We start from the raw sequence: 27,843 nt of genomic DNA, 5'->3' as shown, positions 1-27,843 counted from the left end.
ACATCAGTGTATTCCAACCTTTATTGACAAATGTCCCACCTTAGTCTTTATAAAATTCTTATGTCCCCAGGAAACAGTACCAGTTGTAACATACATGATTCTTAAAATAAAAAATTGAATTGTTCCCTTAAATAACTTTTAACAAAATATATAGTGAAAAACATCGAGCCTATTCTCGAATTGACCCCTTAACAATTAAATTACCCCCCTAAACGGGGCGTCGGCCCCACGTTGGAAAACACTGACTTAGATGTATTTTAATTCTGAACTGATAAAGGGTGTAATCCATATTTTCTCTTAAAAATATTAAATAAAAAAACTGGTATGTCAATTCTAAAATACTACGTGTATAGTCTGTGGATCTCACACTTCAACACTATGTTTATAATATGTTTGTACTATTATCTACCTACTCTAGTTGAATCTAGTATGTGTAATTTAATAACTCTAGCAATCTTTTACATAAATAAAAACAATATATAAAGTGAAAAGAGGATGTCTAAAAAGTACAAAATCTTGAAATAAGAAACCATAGACAAGAAACAGACTGAGAGCTGTCAAATGTCAATAACGTAACTAATAAAAATTAATGGATATACTTTAATGACTATTATGTTCATATATTGTATTAAATATAATTTTTATTCTTTACTCAAACTAAGGGAAAATAATGTTAATAAACCTACATAAACTTTACCTCAGTCTGTTCTACTGTCTATGGATATGACGTAAAAATTATATAAAATCTATTGTACATATTAAACTTAACGAATTCAACAAAAGAGAATAAACAGCATTAAATCCGTCGGTTTCATAATTTCTTACATAATTTGTATTTACTACAAGTCTAATCTATGCGAACTATTGTAAATGCATTGGAACGTTTTCGGTTCTATCTAATTAATTCTATATGAATTTCCTTTTATATACCCATGCTTCAGACTTTGAATTGATCGTTTAAAAAAAACGCATTATTCATTGACTAAATAGTTCTGTCAAAACATAATGATACAATTTGTTTTGCGTTTTTAATTCGGAAATATACTTTCAAGTAGTGTTATTAACATTTACGTAAATGGTCATTGTCGATAACCGCAGTTAAAACGAACAGTTAAATAGTCAGTCAACATGGATGCAAGGGTCAGAATAAGTGCGTGAATAACCTGTATATTCTTAATTGATACATTTGTAACATTATGAATACTTTATATTGGAATGGACATTGTTAGCGACATACAAAACAAAAGATGAAATGATCGCTCGATTGTGATTGGTCGACGGCGTGTAATCCACATCCACCTTTCGGAATCAAACTAATTGTGCCAACATTTACAAGGTCTTACTTCTGTACATATATATACGATGCCGTTTATGAAATAGTAATACAATATATAAGAGGTAATATCATATAACAATAGATACAATACTTCATTGACATCAAAATATCGAATAAGATTCTTGATTAGATTTCAAAATTGTTTACAAATCACATTTCTTGAATGTTCGTAAAATTCATGAATCATGAAATGTCATTGAATTGAAAAAGTACACGTGTCAATTTTGACAGATACGGGTGTAAGATTCAGGGTATAATCAAGATGACTTAACTTAATTTGTATGAAAATGACAGTTCGTGTAGACAAATTGTATTCGACTACATACAATACTGTTAAGGCATCTTGTCTAAGCCCCCAGGTGACGCCATTTTGTGACGCTTTAGTAAATTTTATCTATGGTTATACATTTACCTCTTTCCACGACATATAACATATAGACTTTACGAAAGCTTAAACTGAATCTCAGTGAAACTAAGTCTTGAGCCGAGTTTCGACAATTCTCAAGACAGACCTGATGTGTCAAACACAATTTAAATCAAACTTTAAAATATATTAGAGTTAAAATACTTTAAATACTAAAGTTACACATTTACTTAAAACAATCGCAATTGATTAATTTAAAAAAAGTTTTAGTTCCAAAAAAAATATAAATTATATGTTTTACATATAAATAAAAACCACTTGTTTTTAATAAAATGTAAACAACAACCTAATGTGTTTCGTGTGTGATCGACGAGATTTATTTAATATTAATTTTCATATTTAAAAAATAATTAAAGACTGTTTCCAAACATCATTCTATCGTCGTACAAACTCAATCGATTGCTTTCGTTAGATCTACCCTTCTGCAACGCCCTATCTCGTCTAGCCCTACGAATAGCTACCGGTAAGTCTCCAGGTGTTTTAACCCTACCAGCCGGATTTTGGAGATGCAAATCACCAGACGAAGAAAATATTTCACTAACCTGCTCCAAAGAGTGTTGGCGCTTAATCGACAACGATTTCAGCGACGGTTTTGGTGATTTTTGACTCTCGTCTATTATTTTTATTTCAGTCGTGTCGATTTCGCCGTTAAAAGCTGCCAAGTACACTGGATTGTCACCGCTGTAACCGTTCATCAGATTCTCTTTATCGTTTGGGTCACTAAATTCATTGTCGAAAGCTGTATATTTATTTTGGAATTTGTTAAATGGATGTGTTTTCGTTTGCGTTGCTTCTTTTAATACTTCATTTTGGTATTTGCTTTTTTTTTCTTCTATAGGTTTTTGTATTGTTTGTATTGTTATTTTGGCGCCGTCATTTTCTGATAACAGCATTAAATGTTCATCTTCGCTGCTTGAGCAGTCCGAATTAAGGTCAAACGGGCTGTCGCCGTTAAAATTCTCAGTTTGATTAGGCAAGTATTGTAGTTCCAAATTGATCGATGCGCGTGACGATCCGGCGCTATTCGAATTGGTTATAATTCGATTGTCGCAACTCAATCGCTTTTTTAAAGTCGAATCCTCAGATTCAGAATGTCCAGCTTTCATACTTTGTGAAGACATGGATGTCCTAATCGATCTTTTGTTCAGACTTTCTGAGCTGCTTTTTGATTTATTTTGCGTTAAGTTTGTTTGGACTTTAGGTACAATTACCGCGAAAATTTGATTTCTTTCAGTATCATTTTGCGATGGAAGTTCTCTAAACGCGGTGTTCATTTCTGATTCCATTAGCATTGTTGGCGAAAGAGTTTTATTAGGAGGGGACAGTGTACACGGTGCTTCAAAATTATATGGCGTATCGTGGATTCCTAAATTCTTAGGCCGATCAAAACTGAGATTACTCGGCTTTTCGACAACCGTGGTTCGGGTTCGTTGCGTTACATTCTCCGTAAACTTAACCTCTGTCTCTTTAGGTTTCTTCTTTTCAAAAAACTTTTTGAATCCCCATCTTTTGTCTTTATGTTCTTGCAACAAATTTGTCACCTTGGGTACTTTTTCTTCGGGTGCATTTACATCATTTTGCACATAATCCAAGGGCCTTTGGTAGGACCGGATTTCATTTAATCTATCTGAATTTTCTTGCGATTGAAATCTATTATGGCTTATTCTAGCTACTGAAAGGCAGTTTTCCGTTTGTCTCCTAGGCTCTGTTATATCTTTAAGGCTTTTATGTATTAGTTCAACGGTGTGTGTCTGTGTGTTTGTATTGCGTTCAATACACGCGTTCCGACCTATGTGTGGGTATAAAAGGGGCGTAGTGACGTCACCATTCATTTGTACACAATTTGAGTTTTTCTCGATCTCATTTGATAGGTTATTTTCTGCGAAAACATGTTTCCGATAAGTTATGATTAATTTAAGTAAACATAATTTATCTATCGTTACTATTAAAATTACGATTTACTTACCTGGTAAATGTGAATGTAGATTGTTTTCGTGCATAATGGGACCTTGCATAAGTAACATCAGTTTCAATTCAGCCATTCGCTCTTCCACGCATACCGCTGTTAATCTGAAATTATACACGATTTCAAGACCCATACCCACACACCTGGGCAGACACTTCTCTTTCCCATATTTATTTACACCTCTATCTCTCTCTCACTCTCTATCTCTAGTTAAATATCTCTAAATATCAATGTTTAACCTAAAGCGAAGCTTAAATGACTCGCCCCCCCCCCCCTCTATGGTTCGTACATGTCTACAAAACGTCGTTACCCGAAGACCACTCACCTAGCTTCAGCATCATGATCCCAGCATTCATCGCAAGTGTCATTGGCAATTTTGAGGGCTCGCGTCTCAGCGACAGGCCCTCGAGGCAATGGCGGCCTTGCCTTGTTCCGACACACCAGAGTCTGGGAATTATCGTCCATTTTAGTTGTGTACAAAATATACTTCGAGGTCCCGGGTTCTAATAGTCTAAAGCAGCGAAGGGCAAAGTGCAGCCCGCAAGTGTTATACCCGGCCTACCCGCAAGTGTTTTACCCGGCCTACCCGCAAGTGTTTTACCCGGCCTACCCGCAAGTGTTTAATCCGGCCTACCGAGGGTCCATCGATATGGATAGAAGAACGATGAAGAAAAAGTAGATTCTACTTGTGTTATGTGAAAGCTTTAACACACAATGTATTTTTCTTTATAATTCTGGCATTCCTATAGAATTTCTTTAACTTTGTAGCCCACGATTAAAAAAGTTTGCCTACCACTGGACTAGAGAAATGGTGGCTTGATCGTGCAACTGTCAACCTTGAGGCTGTACGTTCGTACGTACACTATGTACGTGATTCGAACGAATAAAAAAATACCTTTAATTTTTAGCCTCATTATTATGTTTTATTAAACATCGTAATGAAAAATCAGTCAGACAGGCTGATCGCTTTCTCTTGCAAACAAAATGTTGCCAATTGCCAAACCATTGTACAATAATTGGCCTTTCCCAATTCGACTTATCATCCTTTAAGAAAATAGCGTACCAGCTTTTAAAAGGCCGGGAACGCAATTGCATGCCTTCTGGTGAGTGCAAATGAGCGGTATCTCTTAACATCATATGAGTCTAATGCCTTTGTTTTATAAGAAAAAAATCATCAATTTTTTTTATTTCTTGATTATAGTAATTGTGTTATAAATATTAACCTGCATTTGCGCCAACGTAGGCCTCTGTGGCAATCCATGTTGGTGATAGGGCTGTGCGTAACATTGAACCGTGCTATGGGCCCCACTACAACGCCACAACATCTCCCATATAACAAGGCCCAAGGCAAACACGTCCACTGCGCAAAGGGCTGCGCGTGCGCCGCTCAAATCTAAAGCACCCTCTAGGGCTTCTGGGGACAGGTAGCGTAGCGTACCAGCCTAGAATAAGAATTTATTTTCATTCTAAGAATATTTTCAGTAGCGCCTTGAAGCTTCAGTGGAGGGTTTAATAAGCTGAAATGTTAATATAATATTATATCATATATATAAAATTCTTGTGTCACGGGGTTAGTAACCGAACTCCTCCGAAACGGCTCGACCGATTCTCATGAAATTTTGTGTGCGTGTTGGGTAGGTCTGAGAATCGAACAACATCTATTTTTCATCCCCCTAAATGTTAATGGTGGTCCACCCCTAAATTTTTTTAGTTATTTTTTAGACAATTTTTTTTTACGATACACAATACAAAAATACATGCAACCCTAAATTTTCACCCCTCTACGATCATCCCTTATGTTTTATTTGTTAATTATTATTATAACTTTAATTTTTTGGCACAAAAACATGGCAAAACAACGTTTGCCGGGTCAGCTAGTATATACATATATATATTGTTACGAGCTAGGGGATCGGATAGAAATTGCCGTAGAATCCTATCAAGGGTTTATTTTTTAATAAATCAATGAGAAACTTATATACACAAATTAACCAAAATTACTTGCAGAAATTCACTTATTACACAAACACAAATTTCGTGGGAGGGCAAGGCCCCCAAATTTGCGGGGCCCGTAGCATTGAATGCAATGAACCATAAAAATAAATAAAATTCTAAAAAAATGAAGTAATTTTTTTAGAATTTTTTTTTTTTAGAATCTAATACGTAAATCGTAATAGGAAATATAACAATTTTACTTCAAGGAAAGTTTTGCTCTACCATAGAGTAACCAATACATAGACAATAGAATAAGATATTTATATAGAAATAGTAAGTTTTTCCCATTAAACATACCTCAGTAATCCTGGTAGGAGCTGTATTATCAATTCGCGGCGTCAACGGTTGAGCCAATCCCAGGTCGGCGAGTCTGGCCGTGCCATCATGGGCCACCAACACATTGCCGCTATTCACATCTCTATGGACTATACACGGCTTGCTGCCACCTGTAAATTTTGTCAGTTGATCATTCTCATCACAAACTAATTCTTTAAGATAAAGATTAAAATTCTTGTTATTATTCATAAAGGCTAAATCTAGTGAAATTGCATCGTTCTAACTAAAGTTAGTTAAGTATTTTTGTGCTGATGAAAAGTTACAGATAAGTATCTGTCTCTTTTCGTCACAGCGGAAACGCCATTTGACAGAAAGAGACGAAAGATGCGTGTACCGGTATCTGGGTAAACGAAGTGCTTTAAAATAATAGAGAATTTTATTTTCTCATATATAAAATTCTCGTGTCGCGAAGTTTGTGGTTAAACTCATCCGAAACGGCTTTACCGATTCTCATGAAATTTTGTGTGCATATTGGGTAGGTCTGAGAATCGGACAACATCTTTTTTTCATCCCCCTAAATGTTAAGGGTAGTCCACCCCTAAATTTTTTTTTCAATTTTAGATCAAAAAAAATTTTTTTGTGATACAGCATTAAATACATATATATATAACCCCTAATCTTCACCCCTCTACGATCAACCCCTATTTTTTATTATAAATGATATACATGGCAAAACGACGTTTCCCAGATATGTTAACCTCAATGAGCAAAATGTACTAGACTCATACAATGACCAGTTCTAGCTTTGCGAAAGAATTTTACCTTAAATACAATATTCAATAGCTATATGAATTTATGAATAAAACTCTTAGTTCATTTGACGACTTACAAGGTGTATGTAGATGCGCAAGCGCAGATGCAAGTCCATGTGCCAATGTTGCAAACTCCAACCAAGTGACCGGCGCTTGCTGCAGCCTACCTCGCAAAGACATAGGGCACAGCTCCAACACCAGCAAATGTGACCTTGGGCTGCCCTCTGCGAGGGAGGGTCGGCTGTCACTCCCTGACAAAAAATCATCAAGTCATTTACTGATTTTTTATGTTCTCTGAATATCCTGAACACTGATTTTGGGAGATCCAATAGGATTGAAATGGGGCCGTTCATAAAATACGTTCGCATACAAGGGGGGGGAGGGGTCTGGCTGAGTGTGACAAGATGTGACAAAGGGGGAGGGGGGGGGGGGGGGGTATAGGGCAGCGTGACGTTCGCCGTTTATTACATGTTATGAGCGCTCACAACGGGTTTCTTTGTTTTTCCAACACTTGAGAGAGTAACGTTTCCACATACCCTGCGCTCTCGATTCAGTAACAAATGAAAATACTATTTCTCTAGAATTTATCATACTCAGCAGGGGGGGGGGGGTCTTAGTTTTTGTGACGAAATATTTCTAGGGGGGGTCACAAAAAGTGTGACACAGCGTGACAATGGGGGGGGGGGGAGGGGGTCAAAAAAAGCTGATTTCAGTGTGACGTATTTTATGAACGGCCCCAATAACAAACCAGGGTAACTTATTAAAGTGAGGCAGGGAGTGTGGGAGTTCGGACTAACTCCTCGACTTAGGGGGCGTCCATAAATTACGTGAGGTGTTTAAGGGGGGAGGGGGTCGAGTCAAATCTCATCTAATCTTACGTTGTAGAGAGGGGGGGTCTCGGCAACAATCCAACGCGTTTACGTAAGAAACTCACATTTTGAAAAATCTCACGTGAGATTGGGGGATGGGGGAGGGGGTTGAATGAAATCTCACGACATCTCACCATTGCAGATAATTAAAAAAAACACCTCACGTAATTTATGGACGCCCCCTTATCAAACCTAAAACCCACTGGCAATGGATGGCAAGGCAACAGTTTCCCTCAATCCGCCGCCCCATCAAGAGCGTTTATAACGGGTCCCAACCGTTTTTGTGCCATGTGAGAATTATGATAAAAAATTGAATTTTTCACTTAAGAAACTTAAATGATAAAGGAAAAAATTACTAGGAAACTTAACGAAACTGAAGTAAATTTTAAAAACATAATAAAAAACTGAAATTCAATTCCAAATTTTTTTTTTTCAATATCTTTTTCCCCTTGAATAATTAAATTGCCCCCTGTGGGGAGTGCCCAACGTTTTAAAACACTAATATGTTGGGATCGCTATCACTTGAGGGATTTTTCTTCAAATAGTTTTTTTTTCTTTATAAAGCAGGGGGCAAACGGGCAGTAGGCTCACCTGATGTTTAGTGATACCGCCGCCCATGGGCACTCTCAATGCCAGAGGGCTGTTGAGTGCTTTCTTGGCCTTTTAATTGGTACGCTCTTTTCTTAGTTCTAAGTAAACATACACATGTAAAAATAATAATAGATTTATCTACATACATAGTCTTACATATATATACATATTTATATATAAAAATTTGCTACTCTTGTAGTGTTACAGAGTAGCTGAATATATATAAGTCTGATTTAAACCTGTCTTACCGTAATATCTCAATATATTTGGATGAGCCAAATGGGGTATGGCATACACCATAGCCTCCTTTTGCCAGGCAGTGGGACTTGTGTACAATTTTACCGCGACGGGAGTCGAACCGAGACTCCCCCGCCATACCGACCCGAATTTTCCTTGACCTATATAAAATATGTTTAATATATTTTTGTATTTATTCGTATTCAGAACAGAATTCAAACTAAATTTATTTAGTGTTAGTTACTTTAATTTTTAATTGAATTGGTAATTTTTTTTTTCTCAACAACAAAAAAAGACTGATAGACGTTTAAGACTAAAAATCCGCTTTCTCTTCTTTTTGGAGAATAACCCCATATGGATCAGCAAAGGAAATGTAATTTCTCTCCACTAAAGCGGTGATATCCACATCACACTTAACCAGATGTGATGATGATTATAAAAAAAAACTCTTTCGCAACTCACCAATATGTTCAATAGGTGTGAGATTATCGACGCACAATAATCCAGTTGCCAACGCATCAGGTCCACTGCCCATGACGTCACCTGGAAATAAAAATTCAAAATCAAAAATCATTTATTCATGTAGGTAACATAATATACACTTATGAACGTCAAAAAAAAAAAAATACATTAAATGCTTCTAATTTTACATTTACTGCCAGTTTTCAAATCAAGGACGTAAGAGAAGAACTGGCAATAAACTCTCCGCCACTCTTTTACCATTCTAATATGCCTTTTTCGTTTGGTAAAAACTAATTTGAATTATCTGTCAATTATTAATAAAAAATATTACCGACGCCTCGTTTGAATATAGCGCCATCTGTTAGTTACAATTGTAATTTGTTCAGAAAAACACGAATAAAAAAATTTCAAACTCAACCTACACTTTTCCAAATCGGTGCCGTCGCTTAAATCGTCCTTATCAAGTTCGATTCTCTTGTAATACACTTTTCTAAACACTATGGCCATCAACAAAATGGCCACTAACACCAAAATGCCAGCTGCCACAGCGCTAGAGTAGTTCGGATGCTTTGTTTCCATTGTTGATTCAGCTTTAATTGTAACTGTTTCCACACGTAGTGATGCTGCAAATACAATCAGCCTAATTATAACCGTGTAACGATGTAGTAACGATGTTTCCTATACATTTTTGTAACTATTGTAAAAAATATACTATGTTTTGTCCACATTTAATAATTGTATCTCGATAACTCGAAGCTCGTTTAGTCGTAATCTTCAGTAAGTCGATAAAAATCGCCATTCCCTTTCGCTGGTCTCCTAAATACGCGGTATCTCAAATTATTTGGACGTAATAAGGAACAAATTTTCTTTCCCTGCGAAGTATTTATACTCTATAACTCGAATTTCAAAAAATACTGTCGTAATTACTACGACATAATGACGTCTTACTGAAAATTCCCAGAAATAATAGCAATAAAATCCAAAATAAATGTTCGGGTTTGGGGCTTCTAATATATTAGGTATGTCTTGTACATGCGCAATGAATGAATACATTTATAAAAATATATATATATAAAACTTAAGATGATATGTTATTGAAATTCGACTTTAGAAGTCGAAAAATACACTTAGAAATCGCGCCTCTGAAAGTCGATGTTTCAGCAGTTAAATTGAATGTATCTCGAAGTTCTCGTTAAGTCGAAAACTCGCTAACTCGATTTTGTCACTGTCATTCCTATTTATGATTTTATTTATATCCGGATTAGTACTGCTAAATCCGTTACAAAGCGAAGACTTCGAAATGGAGGTACCTAAACTAAGTTGGTTCTTTTTGTAAATGTAATTCACTATTTGCTATTCTTGAATCTGTAAGATTAGCTTTTTAGTTTTAGTTAGTTATTAATATTGTTATTTTTTTTTCTCTAGATTAAGGTTCTATAGATTATTATAAATATATTTTGTTTTTATATAACTTCTGGTTATGCACTTCTTGCACTCATCATTTTTTTTATTTATTGTTTTCTTTTCTTACTAGGGTTGCCTGGAAGAGATCGCTTGTTAGCGTTAAGGCCGCCCGTTGCATCCCTTGTAATTTATATATATTGTGTTATTTGTGTTTCTTTCTAGCAACGAAGTATGAATAAATAAATAAACTATAATCCGTAAAAAAGTGTTTTCTTTAAATGTGTAAAAGTTATGTTAATAAAAGACAATACTAAATAAAAAAGTAATCAGAAAGTTACATACTGAAGTCAGCGTTGCAGTTACTCTTGGTGCAGCAACAAAACTTAGTACCCGGTAGACGTTCTGTGACTGGCGTGCATTTGTCACAATTGTTACGCTCACTACTTTGGGACGAACGCCAACATCCTACAAAAAAATATCATGAAATGATTTTATAAATCCAAAGCATTTTGTCTTATTTTTATGAAATATTCACCACAGTTTACAATATCAGATTATCATCTATGTATGTATACTTGATTAAAACATATTTAACTATCACAATCGACAATTATTGAGTTGAAAGGCCATAAAATATTGTCACAAACTATAAATCGCGATAGTTTATTGAGTGGTATTTATTTATGAATAGGTAATGTTTTGTAGCGAAATACATAGAGAAAACTGGTTTTGTTTAAAAAACAATTTAATCAAATGAAATCAAATATCATTTAATAATATAGGTAACATAATGTACACTTATGAATGTCAAAAAAAGAAATATACATTAAATGATTCTAATTTTACATTTACTGCCAGTTCTCAAATCAAGGATGTTGTACGGAAGAGAAAAACTGGCAATAAACTCTCCGGCACTCTTTTTGATTGCCAAGTTTTTTTTACACAATGTTTGTAAGGAGCTGCAATCATTACACCATTTTCCATATGACATCTTGAGTAATAAAGAATAATAAAATAAATTAAAAACAAAGATTTGTCCTCTATCAGCAGGAGGCATGGTGAAATAGCACCACATACTTACATACTTGTGAGAACAACACGCATGAGAAAAATACGTAGTATAAACAACTAATATCACCGCATACACGAATTCAAGCACCCGGTCACAAGTATGACGCATGGACAGCCATCGGGCCCACTTACCATATTTTAGTGCGAGAGACAACCCGACGCATCGACGCCGCCACAATATAGACACATATATAATATAAAGCATTTTATTTAGTCACCTTAGACATGATATACTCACCTTGACCTAACACAGTAATATTCCCTTCATTATCTTGCTGCCATAGAGTATAGCAATATGCTTTAGGGTCATTACACTGCTCAATTTGTGCTATTTCTCCATCTGGTAGTGATGTCTTTGATAAATTGCCAATATCTATAGTATATAAAACATAAATTATTTATTAGATACTAAGGAGTTATTATAAAGGTAACAACCTAATATAAGTTTGCATCATTTATCAGTTCTCTTAGATTAGTAGCAATTATTGTTTTTCACAGCCTGAGGTGTCCCAACCAGGATTTGAGGTCTTGGGTTCAAAACCTCACCTGTGTTTGTAAGAAATGCTTAAACGCTCACCTCACAATCTTATCTTTAAATAAAATTACTCAAATCAGTTGCAATGAAAAATAATCAAAACTCCTATTCATGAACACCACTTGACATAGACACTAATTAAGAGAGAGATATAAACTAATAATTGATAAAAGGGTTCCTTTATTATAAACTTTTCTTAATATTTAAAGGATTAAAGGTTAGCAAATATGATCTTACCAAAAATTTCATTCTCAACCACCAACTGAGTTTGTTTATCATCATGATAGGACGGTGTCACACTCAAAGCAAGATTGTCAATTTTATATAGACATGTAATTCCAGGCTGAGTTGTTGGACTGGTTGTTGTTAATATTTTTGGCTCAGTTTTAATAATTTCATTTGACATTTCATTCTTATCAGATGCTCCAATGATATTTCCCCTCATAGAGTCGGAAACCAACTGATTTAATTCAGGCATCTCTTTAGAACTTGGAACACTCCGCTTTTGGACTACCTTTGGATGATCATACCAATATGAGTCCATATTATTCCATTGTATTGTCCGTCTATGATGATATTTAGTAAAGGTCCGAACATAATGAGCAGGTTTTTGATGATGAATACTATTTCTGTTATCTACCGATTCTTGAGGACGAGACGTAAGAACCTTTGCCGTAAAAATAAATAAAAATAAAATGACACACTTTAAAAGTGGTGATAATCTCTGTGAAAGTAGACCTTCCATCTTCTTGATTAATAATTTTGTAGCACAAAAGTGTAGAGGCACATTTTAAGCGTTCAATAATTATTTTCGTCACATGAATATGACGTTAATGCGGCTAATGACTTCAGCTGCATTATTGATTTTTCTTTTGCGTTTGAAATGTTATTCGGTTCGTACTCACTAAGCACAGTCACTATTTCTATAACACTTACGGGGTTTAACAATCCATATCTATAACAATTGTTAGGTTTTTACACTGATTCACGTAAATATAATACATTACAAGGAATGGATTTGCATTGATTCAATGTTATGGAAATATTATGTTAATGGAATCTTATATACTACCACTTTAACGTTCTATTAGAATGAGTTATTACTTTATTAAATATTCGATATAATTAGATTTTAACACTTATTTAATTCAAATTACGTATAAAACAAGATCAATAGAAAATCAATATAGTGTTGACAAACACATTTTACCACCATTGAAAACAGATTTTTGTGAAATGTGAACTTTAATCTAATAGGAAAAGTCAACTGTCAACAGTTACTTGTCATTTGTATAGGTAACATAAATTTAATATAGTTTTGTTCCATCTGCTTATTATCATGAAATGCCTCTCAAGTGTATGGTGAGGTGCTCATCCGTTTTCTATGAAACTTGTGTATCTTCTAACGCTCTTGTAAGATCTGTACTAGATTATGGGCCATTACTATTAGACGGTGGAAGTGTCTTGGGAAGTCAGAAACTTGATGTCATTCAGTCAAAAGCTTTAAGCCTCCAATACACTACGATAAAACACGATGGTTTTCATCGTCACAGAAAAACACGTCGGTTTTCCTCGTTGAATGATTTTGCTCATACGTTACGATAAAACACCTCAGTTTTCATCGTGCTGCATCGTCAGTTGTACACACTTCGTGTTGCAAAATCATACTGTGGTAATATGTGCGCGCAGTAAATAGTAGCAGTAGTGGGCTTTAGGGAGGCTTTAAGAATTGTGACAGGAGTGATAAAATCTAGCCCAACCAATGCTTTACAAGTAGAATGCTGTGATACTTCTTTAAAATTAAGAAGGCAATTTCTAATCGATTCTTGTTCAAATCAATGCAGTTCTAACCTCATTGTTCTTCCATGAAAAACTGCATGAATTGAACAATATTATTCATACATCCCGTTACAGGCGTCACTTTTTACCACACACATAGTTCAATTCTTTAATTTTTACTCCGAATATAAGTTATAATATAGGCGTCAGTATGCAAGATATTCTGGAGACAAATATTATGAGTAGAGTTGAGTAACAAAAAGGCTGCTGGAGTTACATATAAGTATTTAATTTTTTTTTTGATATTTTGTGCAATATATTGAAATTGTAAACAATTCGCCATTTTATACTTTTCTATTGGTTACTAGACATGTGACATTCTGCAAAAAAGATGTTTTTTTAATTAATCGATTGTTTGTAGTATGAAAAATCGATGATAATAAATAATTGTTATATTCCAAAAATACCCAAAACCGAATCAAAGCACACCACTATCCACGTAGTCTTGTCCAAAAAACCTATAATTAATATTGTTCAGTTTGGTTCGGTTAGGCGATTACAGCGCCAACTATTGTATTTAATAGGAACTATTATAATAAAAATATTATATATATACTATTATATAAAATAATTTCCCACAATTATTCAAAAGATCATGTATTGAAAAGAGCTGATTTTGTGTAATCGTTAGAAATGTAATTTTTATGTATAAGTACACAGTACCGTATTCATTCTGTTATTTACTTAAAAATATTAATTACACCACAATGATAAAAATAGTTGGTTTCACTTCCCTTTAGCTACTTTAAAGTTAAGTTATAATAGTCTGTACAAAATATAAGTTCTCAATTGACAGAAGTTCTGGTCTCAACTCTCAAGTCTGTGGAGTGTGTCTGACTGTTTCAAGCTTCAACTTTGAATTTTTTGTATTTAGTATGAAATTGAAAAAGATAAAGTGCTTTAAGATTATTTTTGGTTAAATGATTTTATTAGCACCAGATATAGGCAAATTTGATTTGTTATTAACGTTTCTACGATATAACTTATTAACGCTTTAATAAAATGTCATCTATACCAGCAGCCGAAGAAATTGATGAAGCGAAAGAACGCGCCCATTTTCAAGCCGTTGTAAATGCTTTTAAATACTATAAGTAAGTATTTATCGTCTTGATAACTATAAAAATCTATAATTGTATTGTCAAACGGTTATATATTGTTACTTTTTATTTCACCTGTCTAAAACTGACATAGCAACAAAGCTTTGTTTCGTTGTATGTAATTAACCTATTTTGATATAACAATGAAGACAAAGCCGTGTATTTACATCAAATACACGTTCGGTACTCTGACCCTAACGTCCTTGTGTCATAGAGCTGCATTTACCACCTATTTCAAGGTTGAAAATGTTTGTTTTGTAAATGGATTGTGTACATAAGTTGTTATATGATTAAGGCTATAAATACTTTGTTATTGTTCAATAATTTTGAAATACATTTTATTATGATATGTATATTACTATATTGGTTTTGAAAGAAATTTTAATCAACAAAAACGTTTTCATATCAATTTTATGTCCAGATTTTTACAGAATTAATACATGAGTATGAGTTTATTTTATTTCTTTTTATTACGTGTTTTTTAAATTGTAAGAATTTAATATTTAAATAGAAATAGCAATTATCATTCTCATAATTATTATAATTAATTCTAAAAATTGAATTATCTTAGCAACAAGAATGCCGTAAAAGTAAAAATATTTGATACTACTCTATTGTTATCTTAATAAATTTATTTTCTTTGTAATACATTCATTTTTATACTATCAAAGTAATGAGGAATTTCTACCTAGTAAAGTTAAAAGTTTTACAATGTATATAATTTAAAAAAATTACTCCATTATAATCAAAGGTATTAAATATATAATGTTTTTCTCATATATATGTTGCAGGCAACTAGCTTAATAAGCCATTCAATCAACAGCCTAGCCTCTTTTTAAACGTATAATGTTATAACAACAATAAACATATAAGTTAAAAATAAAAAACAATTTAGCCAGCCAGTTTATTGTGTAAAATTTTAACAAATGCCATGGTAGTGTATCATTCAGCTAGTTAAACATGCTGTTTAGTAGACTATTTTACCCTATTAGTTAGATTAAAGTACCCTATATGTGTTAGTACATTAACTACTATACTCCTGATTATCTACAAAATTCTCAAATAAATTGATTCTTAAAGATCTTTCTCTATTTAATAGTCTATATCATAAACATAGTGATATACTTTTATACCTTTCAGATTATGCTGCTTAGATAGAATACATAAATCTGAAAAAATAATATCAATACTGCCAGATTTACATCAAAAGAGATTAAGCAAATACCAATCCTACCTCACTAAGTTTAAAAATTGTCTTGATGTCAATAACAGTGTTGTTCACCTCATAATAAAACATGTTGACACAATGTTTGAGAATGTAGACCATACAATAGATGCAGCTGAGACAAATGGTACAGAAATTGGATGTAATTATAATAATTGTGATATTAGCTCACAGAAGAAGCATAAAATGCAGCATGATGTTGAAAAGGTAATTAAACTTAATTTTTTTTGTCTGCTTTCTGCTATTATAATATATTAATATTTATATATAATATATATTAATATTTTCCTTTACAGTTTTCTATTAATAATCAAGTTATCATAGCTTCAAACAAAATTTTATAATTAAAATAAAGTAATATCTTTAGTTTAATTATTCCTTAACAGGTTGCTAATTGCCTCCTTGTTTGACGTCTGATCTTTCAAATAACTACTCAGAATTCTAGGTCTCCTTATTATATAATTTATTGTAAAATATATACAAACCAAATATCAATGTTTTTCAGGTACAAACAGTAATTAAGAATATTGTAAGAGATTGGAGTGAATCTGGGGCTGCTGAAAGAGAACAGTGTTATAAACCTATATTAGATGAGTTGGAAGAAAGATATCCCAAGCCAGAATTCATGTATGTGATATTTGAAGAACAGTTTTTTCCCTTACATCTTTAAATATAAAACAAAAGTTAAACATATATGTTTGGTTTCTAGGTTCAAATAGCCTATTCAGCTGTAATTATATATAATTTATTTATTTTATTAAACTAGCCTACAGCTAATCATTAAACAATAATTAAATAATTATATTGTACACTAAAGCCAAAATGGAATACACATTGAAACAGAAACATAAAGCACAGTTTTTCAAAGCACAAATTCATACTTAATAATAAGTTCTTAGATGGATTGATTGATAGATTATAATTTATATTTAATATGAAGGAACAAACAAAGCCATTATTAGTAAAAGATACAGATACCAGAGTTGTTTAAATATTTTTTAAAGAATTTTTAAGTCACATTAAATACATTGATTTGCTTATTTATGTTGTAATCTGTAGGCATACGATACATAGACAATAATGTTGTATGATTTCACAATGTATGTGATTATCATAAAGTAAAATCAATACTATATATATACTTCAATATACATAATTCCTATCTATTTTTAAGTAATATAATCTGCTCAGCAATAAGTGTAATTCGTTTTGTTTGAGTACTAAACAAGAAGTGATACAAGACCATCCATATACTACATATATTTTCTTTTTAAAGTACTTTTGGGTCATAAAGTATAAATATAATTTTTAATAAAAGATTTTAATAAGCCTAGGTAAACAGTTCTATAGGTTTTTGCTTCACTAATAATGCCTTGCTTTGCTAAACATAGGTTAGCTTAGTATTACTGCAAATTTAATACTGATTTGATAGTAAGCAAGTTTAGATCATTTTGTACTGATTAAAGGTATTGTTACAGTGACAGGTCACACATTAAAGTATTAGTGCCAGGAGCAGGTCTTGGAAGGTTAGCTTGGGAAATAGCCGCCAGAGGATTCTCCTGCCAGGGGAATGAGTTTTCCTTGTTCATGCTGTTTGCCAGTAATTTTTTATTGAATAAATGCCATGAGGTAATATTATATTTTTTAATATATTTATTAAAACAGGAGTATCGTTTAAGAAGTGTTATACATATATGTTACCGGGGCCCGGCTTCTAATATGATTAAAAATGATAAGCATATAATATGGTGAAAGCTATCTATTGGTTCAAAAGATAAGTTTCACTGGGACGATTCAAGTATTATGTAAGCAGATTTACTACAATTTATCCCACCCCCTCTTGTCAGAAAAAGTAAGTGAAGCTCTCAAAAAGAATAGTACATAAACATGTTAATTTTTTGTAGGAATTCTCGAATGTGCATTTCGTTTTGTAATATAGACAATGTGTGGATAATATGTGTAAAAGAAAGTAAATAATAAGTGTTGACATAATCATCACATACAGAAAATCAAAGAACCCCCTCACCCCTATAGTGGTAATGTAATACTTGAACGACCCACTCCCATATGTCAAAAATTTATGTATATACAATAATGTAAATGTATGACATGGGCGATATTAGCACTAAGTTTACTTGCTTAAAGTAGAGGCGTAGACCTAAGAATGAGAGTATGAAACCAGGTGGCTGAACACCTATTTGTCCGTTAAATATAATGACTGTAGAAAGAACACAAATTATTTAAAGTATTTAAATGATTTATATATTTCAGGCAAATGAATATACAGTGTATCCCTGGGTGCATCAATATGTGAACCACATGACCAGCGAACACCAAGTGACACAAGCCACCTTCCCCGATATACCACCTTCGAGTCACCAATCCCACTTCTCTATCACAGCTGGCGATTTCCTAAAGGTTAGAAATAAGCCTTTGTCTCATATTTTTACTGATTATAAAGAATATCGTGGACTTTTTGTAGATATTGATGTTTTAAAAAACTGTAGTATTTACTTTCTTGAAAAGTTTCCGCTGCGAAGGCAATTTTTATTATTATTCACACCTTGGGTCACATTATTTATTTACTTATTAACACTTTGTTGCTTAACATAAAAGAAAAAAAAAACAAATTAATCAAAAGCAACTGGCGGCCTTATCGCTTTCGAGCGATTTCTTCTAGGCAACCACTGTGAGTAAACAGTTTTTGCCGGGCACCACCACTTTGTGGAACCAGCTGCCCACTGAAGTATTTCCGAACCAATTAGGGTCCTTTAAGAAATGAGCGTACAAATTCTTAAAAGGCCGGCAACGCAATCGCGAGCCCTCTGGCATTGAGTGTCCATGGGCAGCGGTATCACTTAACATCGGGTGAGCCTCATGCCCGTTTGCCCCCTGTTCTATAAAAAAAAACAACAGTTTTCTTACTGCACACTTGTTCCATTCGAGATTCTTAATGTAATTAATTATTAAGAAAATATATTATTGCGTGGAGAGAAGAGAAAAAAAAAGCAAATAGTTTAATAAAATTGCTTAATTTTTTCGCAACTGTATTAAAAATAGTCGTTCAGTACACGTGCGGAACAGTCATTGCAACTTGTCCCGACTGTCAACCCTCACCTTCGGCTGCGCCTCGGCTCGGGTAGACATTTGTCGAAACTCTTTCCGCACTTGTAAAATAAAAAAAAAAAAAAAAAAAAGTTTATTTTGGAACATAAGATCATCTAGGTATCACTTATTCCACGTCAATCAATTCGAACCTGTAGGCATCCCTACTCATCGGCAAAGAAGACAGAGGGTGTAGGCCGAGAGAAAAAGCCGGCGTAAAAAAACTCTCGGTACTCTTTTAAAAAAGCAAATCATCAAACAATATTTAAAACAAATATATCAAATTAATTAGAGGTAGCCTGCCCAGCATTAGTCCCAGGCCCTTTTATCAACTAGATAATCAATAACTTTATAGTAAGCCTTTTTACACAGCTTTTCTTTAATACATTTCTTAAATTTATTAAAAGGCAGAGATAAAAGAGCCTCTGGGATTTTATTAAAGAAGACTATCCCTTTTCCCAAAAAAGAATTACTAACTTTTGATAGTCTAGTACGGGGAAATGAAATATACTATTCTGAGTCATCGATCTGTATTATATCCAGTGTCATTAACAGGTATACAAAACAGCCGATGATTGGGATTGTGTCGCAAGTTGCTTCTTCATAGATTGCGCGCCAAATGTCATTGAATTTATTGAAAGGATCTACGAGATATTGAAGCCTGGTGGTATATGGATTAATTTGGGACCGCTTTTGTATCATTATAGGTATGTATGTACGGCCTCCTGCCCGTTTGCCCCCAGTTCTATTTAAAAAAAGGCTTTAATTTACATTTTATTTTGTGTTTAATTAATAATAATAAAATAAATTAACTTAAATAGAGGATTTAAAAGTTTTTTTTTTCTTAGCGACATGCCAAATGAGATAAGCATAGAACCGCCGTACGATATATTGATGGACATAATTTCAGATGTCGGCTTTGAAATATTGGTGAGTTTTTATGCAGTTTATCACATTCAGGTTAATTGAGTTGGTAGAGAAAATCTCTGAGCTCTCTCGCTTCTCGGTGATTTCTCTTCACAAACTAAAAAATATATAGAAATATATAATTGTCAGTTTTCTTTTGAATGTCCAATTTTAGGCCAAACATTCATTTGTAAATGACAGTTAATCTACTCAGGGCGTCCGTAAATTTTGTCAGGTGTTTTTTTTTTAATTTTCTGTACCATACTGTTTTTCTGTACCTGTATTATTCTAAAAAAAAAAATAGCTTTGTGCTTTTATTTACGTCTAGTTAAGACTAGTAATCAACATTGCTGCGAGTTTAATTATAAGTGTATGCAATAATTTATTATAAGTGTACTTAGTAAAAAAATAGGGCATTTAGTCAACGATTTTCCTAATTATTTTTTTCAATCATAAAAAAAATTGCATGATATTTGCTGAGACTCCCCTCTCTCCAACGTATGATTCAATGAGATTTGACTCAATCGCCATCTATAAATTTAATAATATAATTTCATTTTCAGAAAGAGAAAACCGGTGTAAAAACGAAATACGCCCAAAACCCCAACTCGATGCTACAAAATGAATACAATTCAGTATATTTTGTTTGCAGGAAACCGTCTAGTTAATAATTGTTACAGGACTGTAATCGTAAAAATTATATATTTATGTCGGTAAACATCTATACTTAAAAAAGAATTCAAAATATCGTCTGTCATCAATTTTGACAGATAAATGACATAAAAAAGATTATACTAGTAATAGTATCATCATCCCATGAGTCTTAGCACGATCACTTTTAATGTGAAAATTGACGTCGAATGTGGGTAGATGGCGTATGCGGGTATTTCAAATAAATTTTACATAATTAAAAGTGGTATCATCTGACTTTGAATTGTTAAAGCTATTGTTTTTATTTTGAATCCCGTATAGTTAATATATATAGAAAATAAATTTCATTGGTTCAAATTTTTTTATAGCAATAGTTATAACTATGCCAGTTTCAAATAAAAGGTAGTACTAGACGCGAGAAGAAATAAAAATACGTACCAAAAGGAAACAAATGGATAACCTAGTTAAAAATATTAATATTTACATATACATTAAACCTTTCATAATCAATATCTTAATATTGTTGATTATGAAAGAAGATAATACATCATAATACAATACAATAAAGGATAAAGTAAAAGTGATTTTAGTCGCAAACGGAACATGCAGTAATTCTAAGGAATTCAGAAAGGTGGTCATATTTGGAACAAGAAGCGCGTATTCGAGAATTATTAGCATTAAGAATGACTTCCGTTTGTCAACAACGTATTGACTGTTGACATACTGGAGTCAAAGTTACAGTTTCGTCTGAGTCTCAACTTAACCATTAAAAAGGTTTTATATTTTTCACTTGCTATTTGCGTTCCTAAGATTATACTCAAATGACCGACAATAAATGTGATTTTTATTAAAATTAAGTCTAACTAAATGTATTATTTGTGTATTATTTTATGTTAAACCAATAAATCTTTACCCAATTTTGGCTTGTATGTCCTTTATTTTCAGTTGCTCGGTTTTTTGACCAGAATTGAAATCAATTTTTCTTAAGTTATATTTTATTGCCAATGGAATATAATTTAATATAATTACCACATTCTTCGCGAGCTTTGAGAAAAATTGTTTTGTATACCGATGACTCACAAAAAACTCAACACCTACATGATTTAAACAGTTGTTTCTTTTGAGTGCTCCACTCCCCCACTAATAGCCAACATAGGCTGAATAAAAACAGAAATTCAGCGTCCAAGGCCAGGACGATCTTGTATGATTATGTATTAATTTTATTTCTAGAGACCTAAAAGCCAAGAGAGCAAATACGCCATGTTAAATCTTAAAAGATCTGAAATACTCTCGTTTAGAACACTGGTTCTATACATGTACATATAATTCTATTCACTGGCCGGAATAAGCCAGCGCGGGGCCTGTAGCAAATTCTATGAAGGGGCCCTTCTCAAGTTTACTTAAGGTATTAAATAAAACAAATATTTTTTAATACAGTTGCTCAAAAAGTGGCATATTGCAGGGAGGTATAGCGTTCTGGAAGAGGGCTATTACACACTCGTGCTTTTTCTTTGCCATTCCCGCACTAGTGCGTTCCTAACTGTCAAAACAATGTCTATTAAAAAGAAAAAACCAACCGCGAAGGTTTTATTAAAAAGATTCATAGAAGTTTATACGATATATGATTTCTAAATATTATATAATAATTGGATTCAATAAGTTCGGTTAGGTTTCTTTTCATTTCATATAAATTAAAAAAATATTACTTAAAAAGAATTTTATAATATATGCAAATACGTATTTCTAAAAAGTTTACTAATAATTGGATTCAATAAGTTAGGTTAGGTTTCTTTTATCTATACTAATATTATAAAGAGGAAAGGTTTGATTTTTTGTTTGTTTGTATGAATTGAATAGGCTCCGAAACTACTTGGCAGATTTGAAAAATTCTTTCACTGTTGGAAAGCTACATCATTCCTGAGTGACATAGGCTATATTTCATTTTCAAAAAAAATAGACATCCTTACTAAAATTACGATTTGTGAAACATTTGTTTATTATTTGATACAATTCTAACAGATGGCGCTGAGTTAAAGGTAGTTTAGTTTAGGTCCGTGTCGTGGTACCAACGTTTCACATAAGTTCTCCTACGGTTTCCCTTGATTAATTTACTACTATGTAATATAACAAAAACCTTAGCCACAGCAACGCTTGGCCGAGTCTGCTAGTTTTATATAAAAAAAATTTTAAAAAGAAAAAAACCAACCATGAAGTTTTTACTAAAAAAAAATCACAGAAGTTTTTATGATTCATGCAAATTTTTTAAAAAGAAGCTACTACTTAATTTGTTTCAATATCAGATTTAATGATTGGATTCCATGAGTTAGATTTGGTTTTCTTTCAATAAAAATAGTCTATTAAAGAATTGGCCGTATGGGCCAAGTTCCCTTTGCCTACCCAGAATGGGTGAAGAAAAGAAAAAAAAAGCTTTGCTCATATTCTTTGACGGTTGGCGCCATGTTCCAAAAACGTTCTTGCTAGTTTGGTTATTTGTTGCACAAAATGAGTAATTTCGACGATATTTTATTTGAATGAATACCACCCGAACTAAGTATAATTGCACAAAATGCTTCGGACAACAATTTACCGCAAACATATAAGTCGCTACATATCTACGTGCAACGAATTTATTCCGTAGAGAGAAGAGAAATAAAAGCAAATAGTTTAATAAATTTGCTTAATTTTTTCCCAACTGTATTAAAAATAGTCGTTCAGTACACGTGCGGTACCGTCATTGCAACTTGTTCCGACTGTCAACCCTCACCTTCGGCTGCGCCTCAGCTCGGGTAGACATTTGTCGAAACTCTTTGCAATGACAGGCTTTCCGCACTTGTAATGAAATATACTATTTGGATGTAATATCGGCAAATATAGAAATAATAACACTTTCAATTAGACTCAAGCAAATTATGATCTATATTCCAAAGTGAGTAATACATTGTTATAAAAAATCTGGACGCTTGAAAGGTAGACGTGGTATAGATGCTAGTCTTAATATGTCTATAACTAAACATTACGGTAAAAAGTTTGTAAAATACCCACTTTTTTTACCATTTAACGGGACGAATAGTTTTTTTGGTGTGGAAGTGAGGCAAGATGAAGACGCTGCTATGGAGCGCGGGGTCCCTAAATTGGCGGGGCTCGTAGCATTTGCCACTCTTGCTAATGCGGCACTGCTTAGAACTAAAAAGTAAATCAAAACTAACAAAAAAATATATTATCTATAGGATATTCAGGTATATAGGCTCATTCGAGTTGTATGTGAAAAGTTAGTTAGCGTAGATGTGTCACTTACGGCCGATTTCTATATTCGATCTATCCATAGAGATAGATATTTAATTTTGACGTATAGTGCATATTATATCAATCCCGAAATCCGTAGATAGCTCGAATATAGAAAATGGCCGTTAGCCACTGTATGTAAACCCTGTTTTCATTGTTTCTCACGTCGATAAAACCTATTATTGCCTGTTTAAAAAGAGCTCATAATTGTGCCTGGTGCCTTAGGAGTGATAGCTGAATTTACCATCTTCGTATGAAATAAAACAAGATAGGTATATTAAGAGTTTTTATTTATTTATTTTAAATGTACATTTTTACTTTTTTTGCATCGTTTCTTTTATCCATTCCGAGAAATTATTCAAACGCATAGCGAGTCCAATTATTTTTTTTGGTTTTACTAATGTATAGATGATACCATCCAGTTTGTTTTCAGTACCAACGATTGGACCTCCTTGAAGATCACGCTGAAACATTAACATAATTTTTAAAATTATCTATGGTTGAATTACTTTTATTGATGCCAATAGACAATTGCATCTACGAAACAACCAACAACCAATATATATCTTATGTCTTTAATTCGTACTAATACGTCATTTGATTAAAGTTAGAAAAAGAAATATTTTCTGACTTGGTTGGGCCGCTTGTAAGCCGCTTGGACAGCGGTATTAAGTATTAAATTTATATATCCTAGAAGCAATTATGACGGTAAAATGTATCCAATGTAATTAAAAATATTTAAAGAAACTTGCCAGTACCTACAGAGGGATTTAATATGTAATGGCGTATAATGCTTTCAAGGAAAAGGTGTTGAATTTTTGAGGACAAAGTATATAATGTTCCCACATTTTTGGAGTGTTTTTGATGTGTGTGTTGTATTTTTAGATAATACATTTTGAGAACAATACGTACTTATAGTTACTGTTCTTATGATTAGGACTTATGATTATTAATGATATGCCTATTTTAATTTGGCTGACTTTGCGGTTTTTTATATTGAATTAATCTGAATGTACCACTTTCTTTGCAAATAAATATCATTTTTATTACCAGTACGAATATATCATAAAATAAGTGAACAGACTTAGTAGACAGATGGATAGTTCGTTTTCAAAGAATATGTTAAAAATAAATGTCATACAGGTGCAATTAAAAGTTTTTTCGGTTTATAGTTAAAAAAATATATTTATTTATGAAAATAACTCACCGGGCCTAGTTCCCCATTATATGATTCATTTTGGCTTTTTGCTAAACAAAACAAATTATCGGCTTCAACTGACGACAATCGTGCACAATCATTGTTATCTTTAATTGCTTCAGATTTCAGTGATTTCAAGTTGGTATTTGCGTCCTAAAATAAACTTGTGTCTTAATTTGTTAAATTTTCAATGAAATTTTTGTTTACGAACACATTTTTAGACACAAACAGGGTAAGATTCAGAATCGCGATTTGATGCACCAGTCTACCATCACAGTACCTTCTCATACCACAATATTTTATTATCACACCTTAAAATAAAATATAATAACTTAAGAATTTAATTTCTCAGTGTTTTATAAAGCTATGGTTTCTATATATAGGTACTTATAATGGATTTCTTTTTTATTTCATTTGGAAAGAAATATGTAGTATTAAACTAGTTATACATAATGTATATAAACCTTATCTATGGCCATGGTATATATACATCGAAATTTGATGTTTTTGGCGAAGATTTTTGTCCACCACTTATACTTTAATCACCACTTACGTATAACAATAGAATATGAGCGAAATAATAGAATGATAATTGATATACAATTAAACAGTCGAAGAGAGTGCCTACGTCTGGCTATGCTATCGGGGCGTGACTCCAACGATTTAGATCCAAGTGTACAGCCAGTGCAGGTATATGTATATAGGGTAAATAATCACTTGTAAATAAAAAAATTATAAAAATTATAAAAGTACGAAAACCCGAGTGAGCAAAATGTACAGCCTTGGCTCGTACAAAGCTAAAGGTTAATGTTATTTTTATATACATACTTACATGTTTCCATCCAGTAATTTTTAATAATTCCTTGGATTTAATATCGGAACCGGTGAGAGCAATACTTTTTGTTTTGTCATCTAACTTGATGTCGGACGCAAGTTTTAATAGAGCTACATCATAGTTGAACGTCGTGATATCACCAAAATTAGGATGTTCTTCGATTGATGCCACTGTGAGAGTCTGGCCGGGCTTTTTGTAGTCTGTTGTACCGACCACAACTTTGATATCTTTGGGTTCCAAACTGTGAGGATGGCTTTGGTTAATTTACGCATATGATCCTATTACAATTAAAAAATTTCCCAGAAGTTCTTTCAAATAATATGAAGGAAAGTCATCTGCGAATCGGTAACACATTGGAAGACAGAAAAATGACAAAAATTCAATAACAATTTAAATTTGCTTTAGCGGTCTTGCCAGCCCGATAACTGTATGGTCGCTTGTTGACGGTATACCGTATAGATATGGATCAGTGAAATAGACAATTTAAAAATAAAACAAACAAAAATATTACTAACACCTTAACGCAGTGCCCTGCAGTAATAATCCACTTCTCACTCATTATAGCTCCAGCACAGGCGAATTTATCGCCATCTAAAATAGCCGCCACGAACGGCGCGTTTTCCGAAGACGCACCAGCCCATACTAAATACGAAACTTTATTAATTAGATAAGTTTATAGATTTATTGGTCTTATAGATCAGATTATTGAAAAAGATATATTGTACTAAGTATGTTAATCAAACCTATTTCAGTTAGATAATATTAATAATAATATATTATGATAAGCATGAAACTAGGTACTACGTTAATCGAAAATATTTTACAGGGATTTTTTTTTATGGTAGCAGTCCTAGTATTGACAAAAAAAGGCATAAAAAAATTATCTTCTAGGAAATAAGGAAAATTTTACTTTTTAGTCGGTTAAATATGAATTATAATTTCTTACCGAACTTAAAATAAATACACTCAAAACGACCACTCGCATGTTTTTAGCTTTTAATCATCTAAATACATTTTGTACGCTTAAATACTATTTAAGTTATTACTAAAGTAATTAAAATATGTAAAGTATTTTTTTATTTATAATTAGTTTAATCTTAGTAAAGGAAAAAATGTAGTTTTGTTTGCAAAACAAAAACGATTAATATAGGACAATCACAACTCGTGTAAAATGTACATAACTTAAAATATCTATCATAATTGATAATTTGGGAATGTAATCTTCGCATCGGCATCCAAAAATTGGTTATATACCTTATACCTACTTTAACGAACCTAACTTAATTATGTTTAGTATTATGTTAATTAATTTGTAGCGTAATACAGTGGATTAAGCGCATGTTAAGGAGGAGTAGGGAGCACTATAATAGCGTCATTGTATGCGATCATTACAGGCAATATAATATAATACTTACTACTAATAATAAAGATACGTGTATATTTTATATTAATTTCTTATTGAAAACATATGCGTATATAGTTACTGGTACATTTATAAAATAACTTAAAATATCTCTTTGAAACTGACCCATAAATTTAATTCCGAAACGTAAATGCTTACCTTCCTACTTAGCTGATATAAACAAAAGATAAGAAAGAAATAAAACTTTGTGTGTTTGGTAGCTGACTCCGACCGCAATATCTGTGTGGTATTTCTAGAAATTGGCTACAAATAATTCATTAAAACAGTCGCTACACCCGAACTCGGCATTACATCCAAAGGCCAA

The 27,843-nt window shown here is 32.8% G+C and overlaps 3 protein-coding genes across 3 annotated transcripts; 1 reads left to right on the top strand and 2 right to left on the bottom strand.

The window, feature by feature from the left end:
• Positions 1-1,996: 1,996 nt before the first annotated feature.
• On the bottom strand, positions 1,997-13,179 carry LOC110997216. Its single transcript, XM_022265267.2, has 12 exons — positions 12,216-13,179; positions 11,682-11,816; positions 10,715-10,837; positions 9,391-9,591; positions 8,969-9,049; positions 8,518-8,667; positions 6,887-7,060; positions 6,019-6,167; positions 4,950-5,168; positions 4,052-4,173; positions 3,727-3,830; positions 1,997-3,639 (listed from the first exon to the last, which is right to left on the bottom strand). The coding sequence occupies exons 1-12, from the start codon at positions 12,721-12,723 to the stop codon at positions 2,111-2,113; spliced, it is 3,495 nt and encodes a 1,164-aa protein (XP_022120959.2). The 5' UTR covers positions 12,724-13,179; the 3' UTR covers positions 1,997-2,110.
• Positions 13,180-14,636: 1,457 nt separating this feature from the next.
• Positions 14,637-21,720, top strand: LOC111001333 (carnosine N-methyltransferase). The gene is made up of 8 exons (XM_022271199.2): positions 14,637-14,908; positions 16,055-16,346; positions 16,645-16,766; positions 17,618-17,768; positions 18,411-18,557; positions 19,800-19,951; positions 20,093-20,174; positions 20,714-21,720. The coding sequence occupies exons 1-8, from the start codon at positions 14,820-14,822 to the stop codon at positions 20,816-20,818; spliced, it is 1,140 nt and encodes a 379-aa protein (XP_022126891.1). The 5' UTR covers positions 14,637-14,819; the 3' UTR covers positions 20,819-21,720.
• A 2,663-nt stretch (positions 21,721-24,383) lies between these two features.
• Positions 24,384-27,648, bottom strand: LOC111001334 (chymotrypsin-1). The gene is made up of 5 exons (XM_045631520.1): positions 27,645-27,648; positions 26,632-26,758; positions 26,114-26,357; positions 25,291-25,434; positions 24,384-24,547 (listed from the first exon to the last, which is right to left on the bottom strand). Exons 1-5 carry the CDS (start codon positions 27,646-27,648, stop codon positions 24,398-24,400), a joined length of 669 nt encoding a protein of 222 aa, XP_045487476.1. The 3' UTR covers positions 24,384-24,397.
• Between the last annotated feature and the right edge of the window lie 195 nt (positions 27,649-27,843).

This window comes from Pieris rapae, chromosome 15 (assembly GCF_905147795.1).
Source record: "Pieris rapae chromosome 15, ilPieRapa1.1, whole genome shotgun sequence".
NCBI lineage: Eukaryota > Metazoa > Arthropoda > Insecta > Lepidoptera > Pieridae > Pieris > Pieris rapae.
The sequence above is the reverse complement of the archived record's forward strand: the minus strand, read 5'-3'. Positions and strand labels throughout refer to the sequence as shown.

Excerpts from the sequence above, each read along its gene's own strand:
- LOC110997216 (XM_022265267.2), bottom strand. The coding sequence starts at position 12,723 with ATGGAAGGTCTACTTTCACAGAGATTATCACCACTTTTAAAGTGTGTC. Across the intron at positions 11,817-12,215 it reads GGTTGAGAATGAAATTTTTG|ATATTGGCAATTTATCAAAG; the intron begins GTAAGATCATAT and ends TATATACTATAG. Across the intron at positions 10,838-11,681 it reads TATTACTGTGTTAGGTCAAG|GATGTTGGCGTTCGTCCCAA; the intron begins GTGAGTATATCA and ends ATTTTTTTGTAG.
- LOC111001333 (XM_022271199.2), top strand. The coding sequence starts at position 14,820 with ATGTCATCTATACCAGCAGCCGAAGAAATTGATGAAGCGAAAGAACGC. Across the intron at positions 16,767-17,617 it reads TATCCCAAGCCAGAATTCAT|TGACAGGTCACACATTAAAG; the intron begins GTATGTGATATT and ends GTATTGTTACAG. Across the intron at positions 18,558-19,799 it reads CAGCTGGCGATTTCCTAAAG|GTATACAAAACAGCCGATGA; the intron begins GTTAGAAATAAG and ends TGTCATTAACAG.
- LOC111001334 (XM_045631520.1), bottom strand. Across the intron at positions 26,358-26,631 it reads GCAGGGCACTGCGTTAAGGT|TTTGGAACCCAAAGATATCA; the intron begins GTTAGTAATATT and ends CCATCCTCACAG. Across the intron at positions 24,548-25,290 it reads ATAATGGGGAACTAGGCCCG|CGTGATCTTCAAGGAGGTCC; the intron begins GTGAGTTATTTT and ends TTAATGTTTCAG.